General features: G+C 36.5%; 1 protein-coding gene across 2 annotated transcripts in view; it reads right to left on the bottom strand.

Moving 5' to 3' along the window:
* DIAPH3 (diaphanous related formin 3) overlaps window positions 1-26,858 on the bottom strand; it is a 424,348-nt gene that overhangs the window by 108,035 nt on the left and 289,455 nt on the right. For both annotated transcript variants that reach the window (XM_081128431.1, XM_081128432.1), the window contains one exon: window positions 24,077-24,212. In XM_081128431.1, the coding sequence (XP_080984557.1) occupies window positions 24,077-24,212 (136 nt within the window). The remainder of the gene's footprint in view (window positions 1-24,076; window positions 24,213-26,858) is intronic.

Raw genomic sequence — 26,858 nt, 5'->3', positions numbered from 1 at the left:
TAAAGAACATTATGGCTCAGTAAGAAGATGACTAACAAATTAAAAACAAAACAAAAATAAAAACAATGAAAAACCAGAGAAATGATATGTTCAGGAAACCCATCACAGAAACAAATGAGACTTTTATACAGAGAATATAATCCTCAACCTTACACAGAATTAAAGATATTCCAAATACATCAATGAGAGATCTTTTTTCACCTATCAGCGCAGCAATAATAAAAATTTAGAACCATAGTAAAGGTTAGAAAACAGGTCACTCCACACTGTTGATGGAAATATAAAACAGATGCAACCTCTTTGGAACGCAATCTAGCAATCTGTATCTGAAATAAAATTGCACATACCATTTGATGAAATAATTTTTTTCTAAGAAAATTATCCTACTTATAACCCACATGTATGCAAGGGCATACACACAAGGATGTTCATTACAATGTTGTTTATAACAACAGGAGACTGAAACAACCTAAATGCCCATCTGCAAGAGACAGACCAAATAAACGATGACATTCATATACGAAAATAAGTTCAGGTGTGAAAAAATAATGAAGCATATTTAAATTATTGATATGGACCATCTCCAAAACATAGTCAGTGAAAAAGCTAATCATTTATTTTATCAATGGGGACACTGGACACAGACCTTCTATGACCACTCACAGCTATTAGCTACAAAGCAGAGGATGTTTTCTGACTTCCTGCTTAGTTAGCAATTACTCCACCACATGATACTGAAGGAAGTTATTACTTATTAAATTCCTTCTGTGTTAAATGTTGTCAAAATGTCTCCCATGTAAGTATTCCACTGCCTGACTCTGATTAGCTTGGTCACAGTGACCTGTTCTAATGATTACTAAAGAAAGCCACATTTAAAAACCAGTGCTGTCTCACTGGCAAAAAGAATGCAGCCCAAGTTATTCCTGTGTGTTATGTACAGAATGTTAGGGAAAAAAACAATGTACCTATTTAAATATATATGTAGATGTGAAATGATAATGACATTTAACAAGATGCGACTCTCAGACACAGTGAAGACCCATGACCCTTTCATCAAAGAGTAATTCAGAGAGGAAAAGGTTAATTACAGGGCAAATCACCACTCCCCTCAGACGCTGCACTTGCCACCCACAAGAACTTCACTTTGCTCTGAGAAATAAGCCTGGCAGTGCTGAAGCTTGGCAACGGCTTACTTCCCGTTGAAAATACATTAGGATATGTTTTAGACTTGTTTTAGTGTTTTCATATATTGGTGAAGAATTCTGGGAAAGACTTTTTGATATCTTTGTTATAAAAACTCTCATAAAGTTTTGAAAAAATAATAAAATGACTTCAGATACAGAAAATGAAAATGCTTAATTCAATACCAAAAATCCAAAAAAGGGGACGGTAAGCTAGGGAACAGTAGTGCCTTCACAGGAATCCCTCAGGAGCAGCTGGAATAAACGGACTTGAGGCCATGAGGAGCCACTTCCAGTGAGTGGCACCTGGAACAACTGACAGGGGCCCACAGGGGCCCCAACACTCCAGCTCTGACAGCAGCATATGGCGCACACGGGAAGAAGGGGGAAAGAGGTCACGGAGGGGGGCTGAGGGAGCTTGGATTCAAGGCTGAAAACCTGCCATAGAATGCATTTGAAAGGTGTGAAATAATCAAAACCGTACTTCATATGATTAAAGCTGGCACAGTGTGAAGGTGTCAACCCTGGGTGGCCGGGAAAATGGCGGTATCATTAACCAAAATAAGAACAGGAAAATCAGGTTTTATGTGGAACATGATGTTAAGTGTTAGATGCATTGATTTTTGAGGTGCTAGCAGAATAGTCCAAGTAGTTGGAAACATAAAACTACAAAGTTGTAATTCAATTCAACCCTACAAGTATGCACTAGGAATATGTGCCAGGCACTGAAACCAGGCCCAGCCCTTGTTCTCATGGGACTTACAGTCTAAAGGTGATTTCAACACATAACTTATGACAACCTGTATAAGGAATGTTCCAAAAGAGAAAGCAGACTGCTATGAAGTGTCCTAATACAGAGGCAGTAGGCCCGCTCAAGATAACTTTAGGGGTTATTCTTGGATTCTCGTATTTGTACTTATATTCCTGAACTGTTTTATTTGTATTTTAAAACGTAGGACCCTACACTTAGTACAGTAAAGCAGTGGAAATTTCTGTATTGGCATTTTGGGTACCAAGAATGTGCTCAGTGAAGCACCACCTCACTGGTGCCAACCCTGCCCAAAGTGATTTTACTAGATTCAAGTTCTAGGTTCATTTCTAATATGAATTTGTGGTTCAAAGTATTAAGTATTCATTATCTTTTCAGTTCATGTCAAAGGGGAAATATAGATCTATTTTCCCCCCACCTCATTCCAAGTTCTTTTTATTCTCCTTGCTTTAAAAAAAAAAAAATTATGTTTATCTTTATTGTTGAAAGGTGACGTCTGAAATACAGATTTATTCTGCACAAGTATGGCATTCCCTCCCCATTCCTGCCCCAATCAGACACGGAAATTGTGGCATTAATATTACAAAGTGAAGAAATTTAAAAATATTAAGAGTAACAGCAACATATTTTTGAAAGGAAGGAAGTCAGCAAAGATAATAAGGCAAGTCTGAATGAGCAGAAAGTAAGGAAAGGAATTGACATATGCTTCAGGAGAAAGCAAATAACACAGAAGAGAGATGAAAATGGGAGACAACTGAACTTTCCACGAACTCATTAACTGAAAAGAAACTAAAGGCAAAAATGTGCTGAACTCTCAAGAGAAAAATGGAAGGTTTTTCTCTCAACTACAAAAAGCTGACAAGACAAATTACAGAAAGCCCCAATAAAAACTGAGTTTGAGAAAAACTTTATTTAGAAAAGAAGAAATGCATGAGAAAAAGAACAAAAATCTAAACATGAATTAAGATATACGAGGAACCATCACTTTGACTGAATGCCAGTTTACTAGGGTGTGTGTGGAGCATTTTACCTAGATTTTCTAATCTAACTCTCACTTGAACTCTGCAAAATAGCTATGATCAGATCCATATTAAAGTCAGGGAACCTGGAGCTCAAGGAGGTAACGTGAGGTACCCACAGCCCTACCGAGGGTAGGCAGCAGGAGGAGATCTGAATCAGTATCTTTTGGATTCTAAAGCTCATATTCTTTCTGTTCTGTTAACACAGAGAGGTGGTATATGATACCTGATAAGTATTCAGGTCCTTAGCTTTGCTGACTTGTACATAAAAGTATTTTAGGAAATGCTTCAAGGTACAAAAAGACAACAGCTTTCATAGCTGGGTACTCAGCCAACAAGCACAAGCTAGGTTTCCTCGAATTCATGGGGGCCAGGTTCCTCTTCCCAGAACCTGGCAATAAATGAGATGGTTACAGATCACTCCCTCCTCACAGAGAAAGGCCAGAAACATCTCTCTCCAAGGACCAGGAGTACATATCTAGAAATGCTAGAATCAGTTCAGTCTGCAGTGGCCTCCTGGTCCCTCCCTATACAGCAGATCTCATAGATATTGCGCTTTCATCAACATCAGGCAAGACCCTCTACCAGCAAAATGATTACAACTCACTGAAGCTCAGATGATGGTTAGCTTTTTTTTTTTTTGGTAATCCTCACCTGAGGATATTTTTCCATTGATTTTTTAGAGAGAGTGAAAAGAAAGGAGGGGGTGCAGGAGGGAGAGAGAGAGAAACATCACTGTGAGACAGACACATTGACTGGTTGCCTCCCGCATGCACTCGACCAGGGACAGGGAGCAAACCTGCAACCCAGGTACATGCCCTTGACAGGGAATCGAACCCACGGCCCTTTGGTGTGCAGACCGGCATTCTAACCACTGAGTCATACAGTACAGGGCTAACATTTTTTAAATAAAGTATATTTTACTTAAGTTAGGTATATTGTATTTTTACATGTAATGCTCTTGCACTTAATAGGTAATAGCATAGTGTAAACATAACTTATATGCACTAGGAAACTAAAAAAGTTTGTGTGAATTGCCATATTGTGATGTTCACTTTACTGTGGTGGTCTGGAACTAACCTCCAATATCTCTAAGGCATGCCTGCATGGGTTAAAAACTTGAGGCCAGCCAAACCAGTATCACTATCATTCTGGGACATCACTGCTCAAGAGTTAACTCCTCCCTTGTCTTTATTTCCTCCAGCACTTATTAGTACAAGCGACTTCTCTACTGTCTCAATGTTTTCCGTGAACATTCCTTTCACCCTTTTATCTTAACTGGAAATGGGTTCCACCTGGAAACTGGAGTGATGCTGTCCACTGGCCCTTTCTAGTCTGCCCCATCCTATTGTACATGATCTGTGGGTGAGGGTGAACGAGAGGAGTTTGTTTTCTCCTATCTTTACTGTGACATCAGGTGATCACTTCCTCCCTCCTCATGAAAAACCACTCTTTTGAGACACACGTCATTCAATTATACCACTGTCATTCTTCTAGCTCAATGTCATCTAATCAGCACTAATCTCCCTTCACATTCAAAACAGACTTTGTCATCTGATTCAGTTTTCCGACCAATCAAGTCCTCATGAATTCAACTCCATGTGAACAACAAATCCAACTGCAAATCCTCTGAGTTCGTGGACCTCCCTCATCTCCCGGGAACGAAGTTTCTGTTTTCTATTACTCTCTTATGTCTAATCTAAACTGTGCCATCACCCACCACTGCTTTATTTTACTTCTCATAACTTAAGTTCATACAAGCCATGCTCTGACTCCTGTCTAAGTCCTTCCCTCTCCTCTTCCCATTCTCTCCTTAGTCCTGACACCTGTCCATGGAAATACTTAATGTCCTGCCCCATTTTCTTGCCTATCTAGCTTACACTCTGTGGTTCACCATGTTCATGGCTAACAAGCCAGTATCTTACTTCCCCCCTCCACTGATGCTCTTTCTCAGAGTCCTGGTGAAACATAAATGAACCCCCAATTCCACCTGCTTGGCACTACCCCAGCTGCTAAGTAATAATGGAGAAAAATAATTCTGCAGGGTCAGTTCCAACATCAGCTGGATTCTTACTACTGCTGTGTCTCACCAGTGGGCTCTCCCCACCACTCCCCCAAAGGGGCTGTTTCAGTGCTCCCTCTCTTCCCACAAGCCTCTCGACCAACTGCTGCCCTTCCTAGCAGAGAACTTCTCTATTTCAGCTAGAAAATAGAAACCACCTGAGAAACCACCCTTAATTTCCTACCATCAAATCTAAAGTCAGCCTTTCCTCCTTCCCACCCATCACAGAAGCAGAGCCCTTGCTTTCCAAGAGGATTTCCTCCACCTGAGCGGGTATCGTACCTTCTGCGCTCCCCCTGCTGCCCTCAGGACCTTGCTCTACTGAGTGCCACTCTCTCCCAGCATTTCTTTTCTCATTCCTCCCAATCTACATTAAAACAAATTCAAACACCTACTTGGTTCTCCCTTGAACCCCTCCAATTCCCTCTAGTTACACCCTTTCTTAACTCTGTCTCACTTCCCATACTCATTTATCAACCCTCTACCTGCTCCTTTAAGCTGAAGCCAATGGGACAATTGTCAGTCTGTTTATGATATGAACTCTTGGCAGCATCTGACAATGTTCTACACCTTCTCCTTTGGAATGGTCTCTGCCCTGGGCTTCATGATACAAGAATATCTTGGTTCCCCTGCTACCTCCATGGTGACGTCTTCTCAAGCTCTCTTCCTGGCTCCTCTTCCTTACACCATTCCTCACATTCCCCATCAGTGATTCATTAATTCCCATAACTTTGTATACTGAGAACTCCAGGTTTTTATCACCAGCACAAGCTCTACACCTGAGCTTTGACTACAGTGACCAACAATCCCTGTTTACCAAAGACCAAGTGGTTTTCTGGAACACAGGACTTTCAGTGCTAGAAGTAGGAGAGTCTCAGGCAAACGGGGATGAGATGGTCACCCTAGCCCAAGCACTCATTACACATGGCAACTCAGGTGTCCTATAGAGACCTCAAATGTAACGGCTACAAAAACTGAATTCATCATGCTCCCCAAACTTCTTCCTCCTGAGCTCCTTATCTCGGTGAATGGCACTGCCTGTTCAAGCCAGAAGGCAAATGTAGAAGGCAAGTATACATAGAAGGGTCTCTGTACCTCAACACACTGAGTTCCCAGTAGCCTTTCTTCCTGGAGAACTATCCAATAAAATTCTTATTTAAACTGTTAGCACTTAAAAATTCTCAAGGAAAAACAATAAAAACGAATGTATCATTTATCTGAAAAGCTAGGTCGATTGGATAGCTCCAGTGGTGCAAGATTTTTTCTTCAGTGTCATGTTCTTCCACCATTCAAGTTCTTGACAATAATTTTGACTTCCACCTAACCCACTATTAAGTTTCTTCTTTAAATACCTTGGAATATTTATTTGCAACGTATTGTTATGGAATGATTAATTTTCTTCTCCAAGAAGCTAAAATAAAGAAGTATTCCTTGAGTAAGGAGAAAAACAACTTATTTTAGCTTATGACTGCCCCAGCCTGAAGACACAGTGGATGTTCTGTAGGGTTACAGGGAAACAAGATGATTGCCCTTCAAAGCTCATTCTCTCACTGGTCTGCAGACCTGTTATCTCCACACGGCTCCTGGCTCTGGGTGCACTCTATCAAATACTGCCTTTAAAACTGCCTGGATAAGTGAAATACAGTCCAGTGCACAAAGGAGAATTAATGGAAGTTTTATATTAAGAAACCACAAGACAAGAGCAAGGCCCAAGACTTTCAGCCAAAGGAAATAAGGCAAAGAAGTAACTTCATGGTGCCCGGGTTATTATAATTTACATCTCAACTTCATTCAATATGAGACAGTATGTGGGCTGACATTACAATGCAAAACTGACACTAAATTACGAAAATAATTATCTGAAAAGAAATGATTGTTAACAGAAGACTATACTGCCACAGGAAGTGGTGTCCTTTCCTTTCTCTCAAATATAAGGAGATATTCTCTTCTGTCCCAGAGAGGTTAGGTAGAACACTGTTGAAGTGGGTGGCTTGCTTGTTGTGGTTTCATAACTTGAAACTTGTTATTAGACATGTAGCTACAAATGAATATGAACAACTCTCCATTGCTCAATATATTTATCTTAGTTTGTGCTTCCCATTTTCAACCTCTTGCCAACCATCTCGTGACTACATTTGTACATATTAGTGGTTCCACCAGGGGGTATGTGCACCAATAAGAGGGCAAGTTGAAATTAGATTAATTTACTATTTCATTAACAGCTGTGGTAAAAAGTCCAAAGAGAAAAAAGGTTGCAAGTAGCTAAAATGAGGGGTTCATTTTGGGAGTGAGTCTAAATAATCTACATCCCCTATTTTTGTGGGTAACTGTGAGTCAGCTGTGCATACATCTGTGGGTGTTTATAAACATTTACCATCTGTGAGAAGCTTATGGGTTATAAATGATGAGCTAATTAGTGAGATGCTACTCATTCCTAATGACAGTTGTTATGGATAAAGGTCTTTTCCAGGTTAAATTGATCTTAGAACCTTGTTGATCACTGGAGGCCATTCTAACTTTTATTACAAGACTAAGGAGCTATACTATGTCACACATTAAAGAGTCATTATAACTAGATCAGGCCGCTAGTTTATGCCTGTTAATGAGCCCTATTCTTAATAGACTGAAGTGTGGATCAAGTACTTGTCAGGGAAAATGAGAAGTTGTCAATCTGTAAAAGTTCAACTAATTCTGTAATATATGACATTTTTATTTCTGTTCTACATACATACTGAACATATTCCATTCAAAAATTTAAGCAAGCATAGATAGTACGCTAGTAATTGACACAAGTCATTAATGAAAAGGTGTGTTCATATACATACATACATACCTGCATACATATGTATTTCCCTAAGTCCCCTCTATCACAAACTTTTTCTAAACCCCTTTCTCTCTTTTACTGATCAAAAATGTGGGGAAAACATTCTAAACAGGTTAACTTTCAGATACATTTGTCCTATAATCAAATGAAAAGAAAAAAAAATATATTGCACATGGACAGAGACTCATATTTACTGCAAAATGAAAAGTATCTTATAACATAGTTTGTATTTTAATACAGGACAGTGCTATAGAATGAGTGAACGAGGACCTTGGAAATTTTGCCTGCTTAGGCTCTAAGACAACATGCTTTTTGTGTAACTAACAGCACTCAGCACTATAGCACATTGCTTGTGTTCCAAGGGAATGACAACACTGTCCATGAGATAGAGAATTTTTGCAATGAAAAAAACTACGTTATCTAAAATGTCACTCCTTTCAACACTTCCTATCCTCCCATCCTTGCTTTATTTTATGCTCTTTAGAACTCACTAAATTCTAACACTAAAAATTTATCTTAAATGTTGTTTGTCTTCACCAGGATATTGGCCCACAGGGGCCGAGTTGTTTGTTTTGTTTCCTGATATATCCCCAGGAAACTGCGCTCAATAGATATTTGTTGAATGAAGGAAACATTTTGATGGAAAAGCTTTTTTTTTTTTTTCACCATTACCACAATAATTACATTAATAAACAAGGTTTTCCAATGAAAAATTTTATAAACTTCCTATTAGAAATTTTAAACCACAATAGCAAACAACACAGAGCCTTGGAAATTCTTTTGTAATGCTAGATAAGACAAGATTAATGCCTAAAAAAATAACAAAGTACTGTACTGACTAAAACAACATCACATATGCCAGGGAAACAAACATGAAAGCAAAGTTCAATAATGAGAACTCCAGAGCCTGAATCCTGGGCTGATGTCCTCTAGTGGAAGGTTTTCCTACACCGGGATAATGGGACATGTTCTCTGTCTTACCTTACCCATATCCCAAGCCTCAGACTCTCCAGGAGAGGGCCAACTCCAGCTTACCCTCAGGAGCTAATGCGATTTGGTTCCAAATGTTTTTGGTTAGTCCAGTTACAAAAGAATGCCTAAAATGTCTTTGTTAACAAAGGATTTTCCTTTAAGAAAAAAGCTAACACGCAGTTGTGTTTCATACTCTTTGCCAGGCCCTTTCAGATGATCAGTTATCCCCCACATGCGAAACTGAAGATGCAAAATCAAGGTGTCCTAAAGCTGGTAGAGGTTATCATCCAACCATCATGAAAGTTTCTCCCGTTATCCCCACATCCAACCAGCTGTTACAAAGCCCACTGGGACCACTTCAAACCGCCTTTCAAATCTATCCAGTCTTCTCTTTCTCAGCATAGTCTTATTCAGGCCTTTTGGCATTTATATCCTGCCAATTACAAGTCTCTTAATTGGCCTCACTCTTTCTAACTCTCCCATTTCCTCTAATCCATCTGCAGTTTCACCGGCAGATTCATCTCTCTCAAACAAGACCCCTCACTGCTCCGCTGAATGCCCTTGGGGTGTGCCTGCAGCAGAAAGCGAAACCTCTAAGCACAGCACTCTCCTGACTTCCAATTTATCTCATCTCTTCCCACAGCTCTACCTGAAGATCACTCCAGGCATGCTACCTTATCTGTTGCTGTCCATTTCCTGCCTCTGCGTCTTAATTTACTCATTCCTTGGGATTCCTAGATGTGGAAGCCCTCTCTCAGTTAACTGTGTTCAATTTGGATTCCTATCCACCTAATTCAAGATTCTGCATTTCAAAGGACCAGGAGAGGTCTGAGCACTGCTGCTCAGATGTCAACTCACCTTTCCTTCCTTCACCCTGCTGTGAAAGCCAAAAGGACCATTTGCAATAGAAACTATCCACATAGGAGAGAACAAACACTATGTTTACGGACGGTAAGAACAGAGAGAGTGGGAAGGGAGGAGATTCCATGCAGTGTAGGAGCCCTGCACACAGGCTCCTCATTCTAGGGGGAAAATGGGACTTACAGGATGGAATTTCCCATGTAGTTACAGGGAGTGAAATCCAACAGTTAAAGTATCTTGTGTCCAACATACAGAACTGGGAAGGGGGCAGATCCACTGATGACGCACCATGCAGATGCATCATGTGCAACTGAGAGGTGCCAGGGAACCAATCTAGGCTCAAGTAGGCTGTAGCCCCCTCCCCAGCCCCAGCAGCTGAGTGCTGTGGGAGGAGCACAGGAACTTCCTATGGGCACAGGCTGGGGAGAAGTTTGCAGAGAGAAAGTGCAAATGCAAGTGAAGATCATGGATACATTTTCAGGATCGTCAATGTCAGGGACAGAGATGGTATCTAAGAGAAATCCAACAGATCTCCCAGGTTACCATTCAAGAGCAAAGCAGACATCACTTTACAAAAGTGGACGGGAGGAACTGTGTCAAAGTAGAGAGGCTATTTCAGGCCCAGAAGAAAGTAAAGCTAGAAGAGTGCACAGCCGTAGAAGTGTGCCCCAAGCCAGCTTTCAAGCTTGGGGTCTATTTTAGGGAGAAGAAAAATAAGAAGAGAAACTGGAAGGTAATTTCAAATAGAAACAACTGAATTCTACACTGAAATTATTGAGTAAAGTCAGAGGGAGAGGGAAAGGGAGGGACATGGGGAAGAAATTGGCTAAGTTGTTTAACATTATTCAGTTGGGGGCTCAGAGTCAGAAATTAAACTGCATTTATAGAAAGAGTTACATCTTTGCACAACTGAGTTTGCTGTCTTGACTGTGAAGTACCTATTTGTCACCGATACCAAAAGAGCACAAAAAACAAATTTGGCAGATGCCGTATCTTGTCCCAGGATTGGCCAATTTACCTTTCAGTGAGTCTACTCAAATAGAATATGTACAGATTGAGGAATTTTTGTCCAACAGACATGAATCCATAAATATTTTATAAGTGCTTATTGAACATTTGCTGTGGAAAGATACTATATTAAAAACAGCAGCTCAACAAAGGCTAATTTTTTAAACACAGTGAATTTTTTATAAACGAATTTTATTTTTGTAAGATTAACTGAAAAATAATGGTATGTTTAATTTTCATATATAAATAAACTTTTTATAGCTAAATCAGAACATTAACTGAAATATTTAAAATAACTATAGTAGATGTTTCATACCATTTTCCCTTTTTTTGGTATTTTATAGAAGATAAATATCATCTAATTAATAGACATTTATACCAAAGAGGTCGCTGATAAGTTTTGAGGAGGATACATTAAATTCTCAAAACTTTTGATTTCTATTTTCCAAATTGACTGACCTCAAATGGGAGCAGGCTAAAAGCATGCCTGCACACTCAAGCTGTGGTTAACTGAACTGTAATGCTCAGATGGACATTTTTAAATCTCCAAGAGTTCCTCAGATTCTAACAATGCTAAACATTGGAGATATTTCTCCCTTCTCTTACCTTCCCCTTTTGAGACCTGATGAATGGCGACTGAGTTAGCATTCTAGCTCTTTTATGTCACAGTGCAATGTTTTAGGAATAGGATGGTGCCAACCATAAAATGGAAGTTTTCTTATGGGAGAGAGAAAAGGTTTGGAAAACAACACTTCTTCCCAGCTTTCCCCCACCACACGAGTGGGGCAGCTCTGAACAAGGCTTGATATCACTTAGGTTCTTCTAATTTTCCAGGCAGAGAAGAAGCACGCCTTAAACTTCCCACTATGCCTCCAAATAGAACCTTAAGACCTTTTATGTTCAATCTCATAACTTAGGAACAGGCACTTGCTCATACTGCAATGCTCTGCACCTTAAAGTGGTGAAATGGAAGAGTCATTAGAACACAGTATAACCCACCCCAGGCCTTCCGTGGACTAGGCTCTTTAGCATCCCATAGACAAGGTCTCTAAAGGCTTTGTTCTATGGGGAAAGTGGGCAGCACTAGGGTCTTTTTGCAAAATTAAAGATGTTTCTAATTATTGTAAATATATTTTTATCTATTAAAGTTAAAATTAGACTACACAGCAAAATGGTAGGATAATCTATTCAAATATTTAGATTTACCTATTGACTGATTTAATATTTATCCAACAAAACTATTCCATGCATTCAAGAAACAGTGAGTGACTGTCAGAGAAGAAGGTGGGGTTGGGGTTGGGGGTAGGGGTGGGGAGGGCTGGATGATAGAAGGTGAAGAGATTAGCCAAAGGACATATATGCATAACCCATGGACACAAACAAGTGAGGTGATGGCCAGAGGGAAGGGGGGTGGGGGCTAGGTGGAGGTGGGCAAAGGACATGGGAGAAATGGGGACATCTGTAATAGTGTCAACAATAAAAATAAGGTAAGAAAAATAAATAGTGACCAGTATCAAAAGGCACTATGCTTTTGTTAAGAGAAAAACATCAGCGGTCCATAAAAATTAGTAAAAAAATACTTATATTCACATGTGAATTCAAAAGAAAATACAATTTAATTTGCATCAAGAATATCCAGTAGAAATGAGATCATGATTGCAATTCTACAGCAATAGAATCAATACTTCTAGATATGTGAACTGCAGTGGAAACACTGCCTTTCTTGGCTTCTGAACTAAGGTAGTCCTTTTTGTGCACTAAACAGCTTTCTTGACTTCATGATATTTGAAGGCTACTTTGCGGTTAGGTTAGAAAGAGATGTGTGAAACACTTAAAATCTTTAGAATGAATGGCAATTCAAAGGATCAAAGCTGGAATGACAGGGGATATTCAGTTCTAATGCAGCTATCCTTTACACAACACTCTTGAGAGTTAGTGATGGAGCCTCTGATTCAACAATAATTTGACAAAAATGTTTCTACTTTGCAAGGGTTCTTGCCTGAATATCACTAATAGTTTAAAAATAAACACTCAAAGGATTATATTGAATTAAAATTACTGTCACTTCTACCCATTAATGATAATTATCAGTGGGAGCTATATTGTGACAGTTCACTCTAGCCAGGCAATGGTCTCCCAAGAATTGCTCATTCCAAAAACAGTCATCTGTTTTCTGTTATTACACTAGTCTGTCAAAAATTCTTCCTGCCTTGGGGCATCCTAGCCTGTGTTAAGGCTGCCCTCAATGTTAACTCTGTTAATATTATGCTGCTTCTAATTTTCTTGAAGAACATTGGATAGTGAGGAAGGAAGCTACCCAGGAAACAATATTTTAAAATCCTATTACAAAATAATGTCTAATTTCATCTGAACACAAATGGCTATTTATGCCATTTTCAAGTAACACATAAATATTCAATTTCTCTGCTTAATTTTCCCAGCCTGCCCTAGGGTATATTTATTCATCATCAAAAGCCAAATACTACTGAGTTCCTTTTTCATGAGGCAAGATAATCACTTTAGACTTTGAGCAACCTTCATGACCAAGTTCAGCAGCACTGAATGGATTTCCTTCAACTTTAAGGATTTAATGTCAAAATGACCAGAAACAGGAAGAGAAAAGAGGCAGCCTATTAATAAAAAAAATAAAAATCTGGCTCACCCTATGACCTTTTGACACATTGATATTTTCATCTCAAAAGATATACAAACAATAGTACAGAAATACGAGGAACTGTAAGCTGGGATGAAAGGAAGGAGCACAATGGTTGGTTACTCATTGGTCACTGCAACAATTGGCAGCTCAGGCACTTACAGGCATTTCAGAAGTTCAACTGCACAGCCTTCCCTTTCAAATTAATAGAATCTAAAAAACAGATATTCTCTGCTGCTAGAAATGTGCTGAAAGATTAAGTTTTCCTAACAAGTACCATTACCTTTAATCAATATTTTTACTCAGTTCTAACTACTAGATGCTCATTTTCCAACACAGATCAGTCATTTTGCAAATGCATGCTTTGGCTACAAGAAGACAAGAAAAAAATTAACAGAACAGGTTTTTTTTTTTGTTTTTTTTTGTTTTTAATTCTGTGTTATAAAAATCAAAGACTATTCTCTGTAAATTACTGATCTACATCAGGAGTTGACAAACTTTTGCTGTTAAAGATCAGATAGCAAATATTTTAGGCTTTGCGGAGTATATGGCCAGTGCCCCAATTACTCAGCTCTGCACTTGTAGCACCAAGGCAGTCACAGACAATGTATGTAAAGCATTCAGTGTTGCTATTTTCCAATATAAATTTATTTACAAAAACAGGTGCAGGCTAACTTGGCTCGAGGACTGTAGTGTGATCTATATTTTTCTTTACATATGAGTATTCCAAACTGAACTCAAAATGGAAGAGATGTCATTTGACCAGTTACATTTTTATCAATCGTTTGTCAAATCTTGAGTGGCTTCTGTGGTATCGGCTATGTGCACACAGAACTCTAGGTCCTATGAGCAAAAAAAGGCATCAAGCCATATTCTTGAAAAACATACACAATCTATTAGAAGCATAAGACTAGAGTGAACAAAGTGAGCATTAATAAAATATTCCACACATAAAGTTATATGGCAAGACTATAATGGTTTATACAGAGGACTATCTACTATCAAAGACAAATATTTAGAAGATATTTTAAAGAATGCAAAACCTGAACTAATCATATTTTGTTATACTCAGTTTAAAAAGAGATAAAAGGTATCTGTGGCAAAGAGAACACTAGAAATAAATGCAGAGAAGTAGGAATGCCTATGACCGAGGTAGTGGACAGTGCGACCAGTTCGACAGAGATAGGGAACGGTCACTGAAAGTGCAAGTTCACAGTCTCTTATCCATAACCTCTGCAGTCAGATATTTCAGAATCAGTTTTTCAGACCAGAAAATTCAAAGAGGTGTACATGCTGTAGAATCTTAACACACCCAGAGCAACCTGGGGCAACATCCTCTAATTAAGCTTATTATTATTCCTGCAGCATTAATATTCACATTTGATGGGACCTCCTATCAGTTAAGGTCAGGTTTGGCATCAAATGTGCCTGGGCACTAAAATTACTAAAATAAATTACGGTTTTCAGAGCATTTTGCATTTTTGAATTGCAAAAGGGGTTTAGACATAAAGTGGATTAGCTGCACAAAAGTGTATCTTTCTTTGGCTCTAAAACAATTGCAGATCTCTAGAAGTCTCTTTCTCAGGGTAAATGCGATAAGTTTCTTAACAGCTGGAGAGATTTATGGTAATGTTTGAAAATAAGACAATACTCATTGTCTATCTCTGAAAATAAATGAATAACTTCCCATCAAATACAAGTTAATTCCACTCAGAACTGGGAATCTGGCACGGAAGGGCTCCTCATGACAACACCCACAGGTCTGAAAGTGTACACTCTGTAAATAACTACCGATTACAGGGGACAGTTACCTGGGGAGTATGCAATGCTGTACACAAAGAAGATGGCACTGTGATTGATTTCTCAAACACAATACAATAAATGTCGTTGATGTTATCAAAGGTATATAGCATTCTCCACATTGTAGTAACAACAAAAGAACTGAATGGTAATCGTTTCTGGCCAAGAATGTGAACAGGGTGAATTGTGCTTGATAACAGAAAAGTTATAAATAAATGATGTTAACATAAAAATTTCTTTGGTAAAATTCTTAGAAGTAATCCATGCTACACCATAAACATTTAAATTATTGTGTCCTAAGTAAAATTTATGATAGTTATGACTGAATCTTGAACTCCAAAACAAATGTAAACAAAACCTGGAGTCCATTTTCTACTCATCACATAGTTAACATTATATAATACCCTTATAATATAAGAAGGGCAATGAAAAACCATCTTGAAAATGGCTTTTAAATGGATAAACAGTAACCAGTAAGTATGTGGCTGTACCATGAAGATGTCTAACCAAGAGCGGCAGGCATAACTCAACAGAAACAAATAACAGAAGAGGAGGAGGAAAAGTAATCACGCTTCAAGTATGTTGTGCTGGAGAAGCCAGGATGGGGTGTGAGCCTTGCACAGCTATACACAGAAGACAAGTATTAGCGCCCACAAGGCTGGGCTCTGAATGAGTTTTCTCAGTTGAAGCTGTTATTCCAGTGAGAGAGATTCCTGCGCATAAGTAAAAAGCTGTATAACTACTAACGAGACTTTTAGAAAAATTTCTCACCAGTCATCCCTGATATTGATTCATGGAATCTCAGTCTCTTACTAACAATAAAAATAAAAAATAAAAAAAATTGTAACCCAAAACACTAATTTGAAAGAATATATGCACCCCTATGTTCACTGCAGCATTATTTACAATAGCCAAGATTTGGAAGCAACCCAAGGGTACATCAGTAGATGAATGGATAAAAAAGCTGGGGTGCATGTACACAATGGAATACTACTCAGCTGTGAAAAAGAACAAAATCTAACCACTTGTGACAACGTGGATAGAACTAGAGGATATTATGGTTAGTGAAATAAGTCAGAGAAAGACAAACAAATACCATATGATTTCACTTAGATGTAGAATCTAAAGAACAAAATAAACGAACAAACAAAATTGAAACAGGCTCATAGACACAGAGCAGACTGGTGGTTGCCAGAGGGGAAGAAGATTGGGGGACTGGGTGAAAGAGGTGAAGGGATTAAAAAGTATACATTGGTAGTCACAAAACAGTCACTGGGATGTAAAGTACAGCATCGGGAATATAGTCAATAATATTGTGATAATTATGTATGGGGCCAGCTGGGTACTGGAAATATCATAGGGGAACACTTTGTAAAGTATAAGATTGTCTAACCACTATGCTGTACTGTTGAAACCAATACAAAATATTATTGAAAGTAAACTGCAATTGAAAAATTTAAATTAAAAAAAATTGTTAAATGGTAGATCTGGTGGTGGTGGGGTGTCAGTGGGTACTTCTTCCCGAATGAATACAACACACTAAGGTGTTTGTGCCCCTCCCCAAAACTAGTATATTATAAATTTCCTGGTTCCTTAACTTCCAGCCTGGGTCAAACAATAAAAATACAGAAGATGTTTCCACCCTCTTCAGAATTAATGAGTTCTGTTGGGCCCAGAACTACTCAGACCATTGAAAAATCCCTCCTTCAAGAAGGGAAGAGTGGTGCTGATGTTACCCTCCTAGTTCTGGGCACTGGGATAAACAAATCTTTGAACAAGCAAAATAATCAAAATGGAGCCTGGACTGGAGTAGGGAAGCCTTCCTAATTTGTCAATCCTCCCAAAACTTCCCAAAGGAAGAGGCTATCTAGTTTAAAACCACTGAATATGGTACCGAAGGGACAGCTGTCCCTCTCAAAGGTTTCCAGGGAAGATAATTCTCAACCTCCGTACAGAGGGACAGTCTAGTGCTAGTTACCAATTACTAAAACTCGTTTTGGTCCTTTTTTCCTGAACTATGGTTAAATCATCAGCAGTAAAAGAATAATAGCACAATAGTTAAAAATATGATCTCTGGTCAAAAAACGTGAGTACTGGCTTCTTTGCTAGCTAAATCTGACCAGGTACAAAAATATTAAAGAATTCCTCGATAAAAATAGTCTAAGTTTGTTGTAAGCATTACATGCAGTAATTAACACATATGAGCCTGGAATGGGATCAACTGCAGTAGTAGTAGTATTAGTAGTAGTATGAGTTGTTGTTGCTATTGTTATTAGTTGTAGTATTACTATTCCAAAATAGGTGGGGTAAGAAAAATATATCAAAGTCAATGCAATTTAATTTTTTATATTCTTCTAAATAGAGAAATGATTAAAGCTACTGGCCTACTTATGTTTATCAATTGCCAATAATGCTCGAAAACTGAAAGCGCTACTGCATAAAACTAGAATATAACAATTATGGAAAATAATCTAAGTTTTACGTTATCTGAAGAGGACAGAGTAATTGTCAAAGCCTTTATGAAAGCAAGTATACACATTAATTGCTATCTGCTGAGACTGGCAGACATTCCCAAGTAGTATTTATGTAACATGCATTTCCTCTAAACTGGAGGCCTAATTGCTTAGTTATTCTAAATTGCAGAATGGAAAACAAAGGAGCAGTTTAGGCCATGTGGGTAAACAACAGATTTCTAAAAGCTAATTATCTTTTTATTTAATAGACTGAAGTTGCACCAAATGAGACATTTAAATCTAATAAATAATAAACAAATTGTAACCTAAAGACTAAAATATAGGAGCTGCTCATATAGTTTTTATTGCTCCATTAAATAAGCTCTTATTTACTTCCTCACAAAACATAATTATACAACACTGGGTCCATTTCAAGGCCATTCTGATGTGCTATTTAAAAATTATGTGAATCAACTTACATACTCAGGAAGTCTTGAAGCATAATATTTGAATTCTATTATCAAAAGCCCTATTCGTTTCCATGATTAAGAAACAGAAATGCGGTTTTGAAAACCTTGTACACAATCACATAAAATCACTATTACTATTTGTCTTACTAGAAATAATTACACACAAAGATAGCTATGCACTTTAAATAAATAAATATTAGTGTCTATACTTACTAGTTTCTACATCAGATATTTAAGACTTTGGATATCTTCTAAATTAAAATAATTCAAATTTAAACATCAACCTCAGAAAAATACTCAAAATTCACATACCAATTAAATAAAGACATCATGAAAATGTAGTTAATTTGCTTGTTTATTTAACATAATATCAAATCATTCAACATAAAAAGCCAAAACTGTGTATGTGAATATTTAAGTAACCTCCAAGCTCATCATTTTTAGAGAAAACAAAAGAAAAATGCTCTTTTAATGCTATAACATGATAACATGAGATGCTGTGCTTTCTTAGTTTTGCTGCTCAAAAGGATTTTAAATGCTTCATTTTTCTTCTTAGGGAAATCTAGCGCACTAGTCTATCTTTTATCTTCACTCTATTAACAAAAATCACATTCTGAAATGAGAGTGGTAATAAATAGTAGACTTGAAAACGGTTGCCTGTTTTCTTGCCAAAGGCAAGTGATGATTGATGGTGGATAAGAAAAAGCAGGGATTTAGTTTACTCTACTACCACAGGTGGTGATAGAAGAATGTGAACATCTGTGAAAAAATGCAGCTTTACTTTGCATGGTAAAAATACGAAAGTCATGAAAATATACAGAAGGAAGCTCCCCACGGGGTTACGGTGGGACTGTGTGAAGAAGCCTCCCATCGTCATTTAGAGATGCAGGGTCCTACATGCTAAAATAAGATGAAACAAAAGTTCCTGGTCCAGAGAAGTGACAAAACAATAATGCAATTCAACAATTCCCCTTCCACATTTTTTAAAGAATAGGAATGCTAGGCTGACAACTTCCACAAAGATAAGAGCGGTGCAGTTGACCCCTGAACAACAATATAGGCTTGAACTGTGTGGGTCCACTTATAGGTGGGCTTTATTTTTTCAATAAACACCTGTACTGTTTCCAATCAGTTGTTGGGAGGGCATGGAAACTGAGAGCCAGCTGTATGCATTGATCTACACCATATTTTATAGGGAGCTTGAGCATCCATGGACATTGTCATCTGTGGAGGTCCCGGAATTAATCCCCTGCAGATATTGAGGAACAACTAAGTTTTGGGGGAGTCAAAAATTATACGTGGATTTTCAACAGCGTGGGGACCAAGGCCATAATCTCGGCGTTGTTCAAGGTCAACTGTACCATGTTTTATACTAAAATGACTGGTTTTCCTATCAATTTCTAAGTAGTTTTATATAACTACTATTTTAAATTAGTACGTTTGGTATGCATTAATACCCTGCTTCGTTCACCAAGACAAATTTTGTTACCACCCCAACTAGTCCCCATCTCCCTCTCATTATTCTGTCCTGTTTTACTTCCTATAACTTTTTATAACCTGTAATTACCTTATACATGTTGTTTGTCTGATTCATTCATTAGAATTTTAAACTTCATGGCAGCAGGGATCTTATTTATCACTGTAATCCAGCATACAGAAAAAAACTATTTGTTGATGAATAAAAGAAACAAAAGTGGTCGAGCTATTACATTTCTTTGCTATACCAATAAAAAATACTGGAAGACCACAGCACTTACATTTTTCATAACAATACAATGCCTTTATTGAGGAGCGTATTTGTCAAATTTCAGAAATGCATCAAACTCAATGAATCTGTTAAAAGTGTCAAAAACTGATATTTTGCCTAAGAATATTTTCAGTAATAAGTGCTAATTAGACATACTGCTTTGTAACTTCTACTTCACAAAGCCTCCAAATGTTATAAAAATCATGATTTGACATAAACCATATTCTACATCTAATATGGAAAGGAAAAGGTGACTGCATATTTGTACTACTTTTAAATATGGAAAAGGTATCGACAAATACGTAATAATATATTTGATACTTATAATGTAGCAGCTACATTAATAATAAGAGACTAAATACTTTGTTTTTCTATATTAATAATCGTGTTATGTTTAAAAGAAAACAAAAGACTATTCAGAATAATCATCATTTACTGAAATTTTAGAAGAGGTCTTTCACTTCGGTGAGAAAATTACATGAAATTTGGAATTTATTCCTAGATTCTTTAAATTCCAGTCTCCAAAATAAATAAAAGTTCATTTCCCAAATATTCAAATGTTTGTTAGTTTTTTAATTTTTTAAAATCCCCACCTGAGGATATGTTTTTATTGATCTTAGAGAGAGAGGAAGGGAGGGATGGAGGAAGGGATGGAGAGACAGAAAGAGAGAGAAACATCAATAGGTTGCCTCCCATACTTGCCCAACTGGGGATCAAATCCACAACCTAGTATCTGCCCTGACCAGAAATCGAGCCCCTTCTGGGGTATGGGATGATGCTCCAACCAACTGAGCCACAGGGCGAGGGCTGTTCAAATGTTTTTTGAAAGAGAGAAAGTGTTTCAAAAGTAGCTTACTACTCACAGCTTTCTGTTGTATCAAATGTTGTCTCATCTTATATCAAGTAACGTTGATTAAATCTTGCCACATAATATATGGTATTTATTTTAAAGACATTATTTTGAAGTATTTATTGAATATAATTTATATAAATCAATGTTACCGAGACTCTCCTTTGAAGAATATTCTCCCAGAGAATATCAAAGTGTATGGCATATATGAACCCCAGCATATTAAAGCTTTGGAAATGCCTATCAAGTGAGAGCCTTACATTTATTTGAGACCCATCTATAATAACTGGCATACCAGGTTTGGAAAGAGATAGTATGGAAAAGGTTTTATAAAATAACCCAAGAGGTCAAATAAAATGAGTTCTAAGATTAACAAATGATACAACAGAAACATTTCCTTAAATTTATTTTAAAAATAAAAAACATCCAAATCTATTTTAATAATTAAGACTAGAAAAGTAACATCCTCATAAAAAAATACACTTTATGTCAAGATAGAAAAATAAAAGGCCAAATTGAGAAAACATAGTTAAAAGGTAAATATTAATACATAATGAGCTAACTTGTGTAAATCAATAAGAAAAAGACTGAAACAACACAATTCGAAAAGAAATACAAGTAGACTAAATACCTGAAAAATGTCCAACTTCAGTAGTAATCAAAGAAATACAAAAGATAACAAAAAACTTTTTAATATATTAAATTAACAAAAATCTTAAAAAATGAGAATACTCAACCAAGTCTCATTTATAAACTACTGTTAAAAACTGGTGAAATTAGGCTACTATTGGAAATCCATTGTCTTACAGATATCTATCCTTTTTTATTACATGTCCTAATAATTACATTTTCAATTATTTATGCATAAATGTATCTCATTAAATGAATGGAAATAACTATTGTTCTGTGACTTCATTGCTGACTAATGCAAGTTCAATTTGAAATCACACATCCAGGGGATGCGATGACACAGATATGAAGAATCACAACTTAGAACACAAAACATTTAAAAAGTTCAGCAAGATAAAGCAAGACACTAAACTGCATATTCACTAGATCATACAGCTGCTATTAAAAGGCAGAAAGATTTAAAGTGTACAAAGAACTCACACAACTCAATGGGGAAAGGGTCAATGGGGAGAAAAAGGGACATCTGAAATATTTTGAACGATAAATAAATAAATTAAATAAATAAATAAATAAATAAATAAATAAATAAATAAAGGCAGAAAGATTTAAAACTAAAAGAAAAATGTGCCAAAATAGTAATAGTAATTCTTTAGATAGGAGGATTATGGGGTGACAGTCTTAAGATCTATTACTTTTTAGGTGTTTTCTATAATACAGAAGTATTAAAATTGGAAAAACAAAACAGTTATTCATAAAATTGGAACTTTTCATCAGGAGAAATATAAATTTAAATAAACTCTTTAATAAGATTACATTGATTTGAAGTTTCAATAAAATGTTTGCTTCCTATCAGGTTTTAACTTTCTAGATAATGGAACAAAGAACTGCTGAGAGGCTCTGTGTTATAAATCTTCAGGCAAAATCCACAATAAACAATACAGCAGGTCTGCCATCAAGGAACTGTCTAGATGACTCTTTAACCAACACTAAAGGAGCTAATGTTCAAATACCAGAATGTTTGGTAAACTAGGCAATAATAAATTATTTTAAAGTGACTTTCAGAAGCATATTTTAAAAATCAATGCTAAACCTTTCTGATCTCCATTTTTGTTTACACTTTAAGATGTTTCTCAGAACACTTCTTGAATTTCAAGTGTACTCTTAAAGAAATTGTGCTTGGATGACTTTTTTCCCCATGGAAGAAACATGTGCGATACATTAAGGTACTCAGTTAGCTTTATTAAAGATAAAATATGTCTGTAAAAATGAAAGGAGAGAAGGCAAGAAGGCATCTCTGTGTACCCCCCGGGAAACCTTAGGTGAATTTGCAGCCCTGAATTGTAAACTATGGTAATTTAGCAGTGAAGTTGATGGATTTTAATTAAAGGCCTCTGCAATCCTTAGTGGCTTGGAGGTAGAAGAGCCAGAATTTTCAGGGGGTGAAATATAACTATAATTTACTTAATCTGTTTGCTTCTAAGTTTGTGGTATCTTTTAGCTTTGGAAAATATACATACATATCTCTGTAAAGCTGTAATTTTGCTATTTTTTCTTTTTAAATTTTTCTAAGAGCTTTTTTTTTTTTCAATTAAATTTATTGGTGTGACATTGGTTAATAGGATATGGGTTTAAAGTGTACATTTCTATGATACATGAGCTATATATTGATTGCAATGTGTGTCCACTACCCAAAGTCAAATTTTAAAATATCCCAAAGTAGAGAAAATAGTGTAGTAAACATCCCCTTCCCTCCACGTACCCATTACCCAACATTAGCAATTATTCCATATAGCCAATCTTGTTTCATCTATTAGCCACCTACTTTCCAGTCACACTAGATGATTTTGACTGAAATCTATAAAATTTCAGTGAGTCTCTAAAAGAGACCTTGAAACATATTCACAGTAACACTCTTATAAGAAAATAAAGAGTATTCAAAATTTTCCGACTGTTTTTTCCTACATGTGTTTGGATTGGAGTATACAGGGTGGGGCAAAAGTAGGTTTATGGTTGTGAGTAATGGAAGCAGTTTAGTCTTGTATCATTATTTATTAAATATTGTATTAATTTCTATACGACAACTGTAAACCTACTTTTGCCCCACCCTATACTTAAGTTCCTTTTGATGTCTTGGTTGATGTGTCTTTTAACTCTCTTTTAATCATCAAGTTTCCCTTCCATCACTTTTTTCCTCAGGATATTTTGTTGAAGAAACAGGATTACTTGGCCTGTAGAGTTTCCCACAGTTTCCTACAGTTGTTTAATTATTATTATTATTATTTTTTAAATATATCTTTATTGATTTCAGAGAGAGGAAAGGAGAGGGAGAGAGAGAGATAAAAACATCCATGATGAGAGAGTCATTGATCGAGCCTGCAACCCAGGCATGTGCCCTGACCAGGAATCGAACCCCGATCGCCTGGATCCTAGGTCGAGGCTCAACTGCTGAGCCACGCCCAGCCGGCAAGTTGTTTAATTATTAATTGACATAAGTTATTATACATTGTTTGTTGAAACAGTAGTCAAAGAAATGTGAAATCTGGAACTACAATACACCAGAGAAGCAAAATCACTTACAACCAAAGTAAGAATGGAAACACTACTAGTTAGTAAACTAAAGGGGAAAGCCCATAAAAAAATGAACTGCTCTATGATTTAGCAATACAAATAAGTAACCGAAGCTTCCTTTTTCACTGAAGTATATGAAACTACTAATACAGTAACCAGTATAAATCTTACATGTACATAGTATAAATAGCAACTTTGATAGTACTCACCAGTCTTCATTTCTAATATGCGCTTTTTCTTTTGTTGGCGTTCGAATCTTTCTTTCTCTGCCAATTCTTTGGCTATTCTGGCACGTTTTTGCTTTTCCTCTGCTTCTCTTTTTTTGACATTTTCCTTTAATGCTTGCTATAACAAATTAATTTTGAAAAATGATCAATTTTAACCACAGTAGTTCCACAAAGAAAATGGAAAATTATTAATCTGTAAAACTGTGATTAAATATCTTTTAAATAATGGCAACTTATATTACTAGCACAGTCTTTTAAAAGATCAGCACACAAATCCTTGTTAAATATGTCAAGTATCTATAAATATAACTGTTATGTTTAAAGTATCTGCATCTTAGTGGAATCAACTAACAGAAAGCAGACAGAAACTAAAAATAAAAACTACTTAATTTACAAATCAAAACTGTTTTCCTATATATATGTCCAAAGGAATGTCTAGAGAATTTATTTCAGTTTCCCATACCTCCTCTGCTAGTAAACTATCGAATACAAGGAACATACTTGAGCAAATAATAAAAAGGAGCTGAAATTCTGTAATGGCTCCTTTATACTACAATCATTTAACAATTCTCATAGAGAAGTGTCATAAGGGTGACTAAAGAAAGATTTGGCATTTCAAAGGCAGGCCTTTAACTGTTCACCCAAACAAATAACATGTAAACCATAAGAAGATCTCAATAGATATGTGATCAGTTAATTTCTTATTTTCTAAGTTTTATACAAATCAAGAAACGCTTCTCGTGTGGCATTAATGGGAATTAGCAGATAAATTGGGACTTTTCTAAGCACGGCATTGTATTACAATCTCCTATGGAGTTTGTATTCTCAGTACCAGTGAAACCAAACAGGTTATCTAATTGCTAGCTTATCACTAATAGTATTAAATAAAAAGTGTATAATTAAACTTAACAAGTAGGTGGCTTATCTTATTTTGGGAAAAATTTTAATTCCTCCCTTACTGTGATATTTTTTAACCACAGAAATAGTGCAAGTTTTTCATTAGAAATCAAATAATAAAGTTTAATATTATTAACCAAAATAATGGAAAGTACAAGGGGCAAAAAGGAGAAACAGAAAGCATAGAGAGAATATTAATTCATCCATTCATATCCAACTATCCACACATCCATTCAATAAATACTGAGAGACTGATTAGTAAATGAGATTAAAGACGAGATATTTGTATAGCTCTAAAACATGTTTACATTCTGTGTGATAGGGTGGGGCAGAAGGCAAAGACAGGCAATAAACAATAAACAGTTTGATAAATATTGTAGTATTAAAAAAACAACATAGAGTGGTGTGAAGGAATGCCTGGGGAGCTGCTTTACATTAGGCTGTCAGTAAGGCCTCACTCACTGCTTTGATTCAAGCTGAATTTTGAATGGCAAGAAGCTAGCTCGGTGTCGATCTTGGGAAGGAACAAATGCAAAGGCTGCTGGTAGGTTTGAGAGATAGGTGGCCAGTATAGTGAGGTCAAGTGAGGTCAGGGGGTCTGCTGAGGCCTCATCATTTAGTATTTATGGTCTTCTAGGCCAGTTGGATTTCTTTTAAGGAAAGGAAAACAATTGCAGATTTTCAAGTAGGAGAGTGTAAGACTAAGCGCTCTAAGATATAAGTACTAGTCAAGCATCTTTGTTTCAAACTGTCTTTTCAAAGATATTTGTATAATGAAGAGTCTTGGAAGACAGAGGTGGTATCTATAGCTTAAGCAAATGGATTTATTTGCTGCTCAGTATAGTAAATTGGGGGGGGGGGGCAGTCTTATCTCTTTAAAAAGACTGGGTTCCCTAATTTCAGAATTTTTCTCTAGTAACACAAACTACTAAGCATGTAGGTTTTAAACCTGGCACTCTTAACATTTCCCTGTGGGAATTTGGGCTCAGGAATCTACAAATTGTTTATTCAGGATATTGCTATTGCTGTAATAAACTTCTTTGTCTCTAACCCTGCAGTCTTTTGTCTTCTGCCAATATCCATGGGCTGCTGGCAGGCTAACAAGGTAAATTCTCATACTCTTCACAGTTCATGACATATTAACACATTATTTTTGCTAAGCTATGAAATACCAGCTTTCATGTGCAATCCCTCCAATCTGCAAAATGGATTCTGTATTCTCCATTCTGGCACAGAATGGTTAAGTATTTGTCCACTAAGAGGCAGAGGAAAGATTTGAAAGCTAGTTATATTCTATGTTTTTCCACCATGTTGCATCATGTTATGGTAACATGTGTTAAGTGCCAGCTATAAGACAACAACTACTATAAAAATCAACATAAGTTGGGAAGATAGAAGGCAAGATAAAAAAAAAAAAAAAGCATGGTTTCAAAGACCAGTGTGTATATCTGTATGTGTGTGCATGTGCACCCATGTATGTATGTATAAAGGGGATGGTGTAGGAAGAGCGAATTGTGAAGAAAAACATAAGCAAATATTCAGGAATTATAACTGTTCTTCTTGCTTGAGGGAAGTGAATAAAAGGAAATGGTGATAGATAAAAATATATATATCATATAGCGTATTTTTAAAACTTATTAAAGTATAACATTTTCTGATGTGAATTTTCCACTTTAATGACTGGATGCATTTCAATGAGAACATTTAATAGACTACCTGTTACCAGATATAATTACCACACCTTTTAAGTATTCCATTGGGCAATAAAAAGTCAAAATTACTTTCCAAGACCTATAAAAATAATGTTTATATTTAGAAATAAGGTCTGAAGTAGTTCTTAAAGCTGTTTTGTTTTATGGAAAATGCA

This window comes from Miniopterus schreibersii, assembly GCF_964146895.1.
Source record: "Miniopterus schreibersii genome assembly, chromosome: 2".
Classification (NCBI taxonomy): domain Eukaryota; kingdom Metazoa; phylum Chordata; class Mammalia; order Chiroptera; family Miniopteridae; genus Miniopterus; species Miniopterus schreibersii.
Note: the sequence above shows the minus strand (reverse complement) of the source record. Positions and strands in the feature narration are given on the sequence as shown.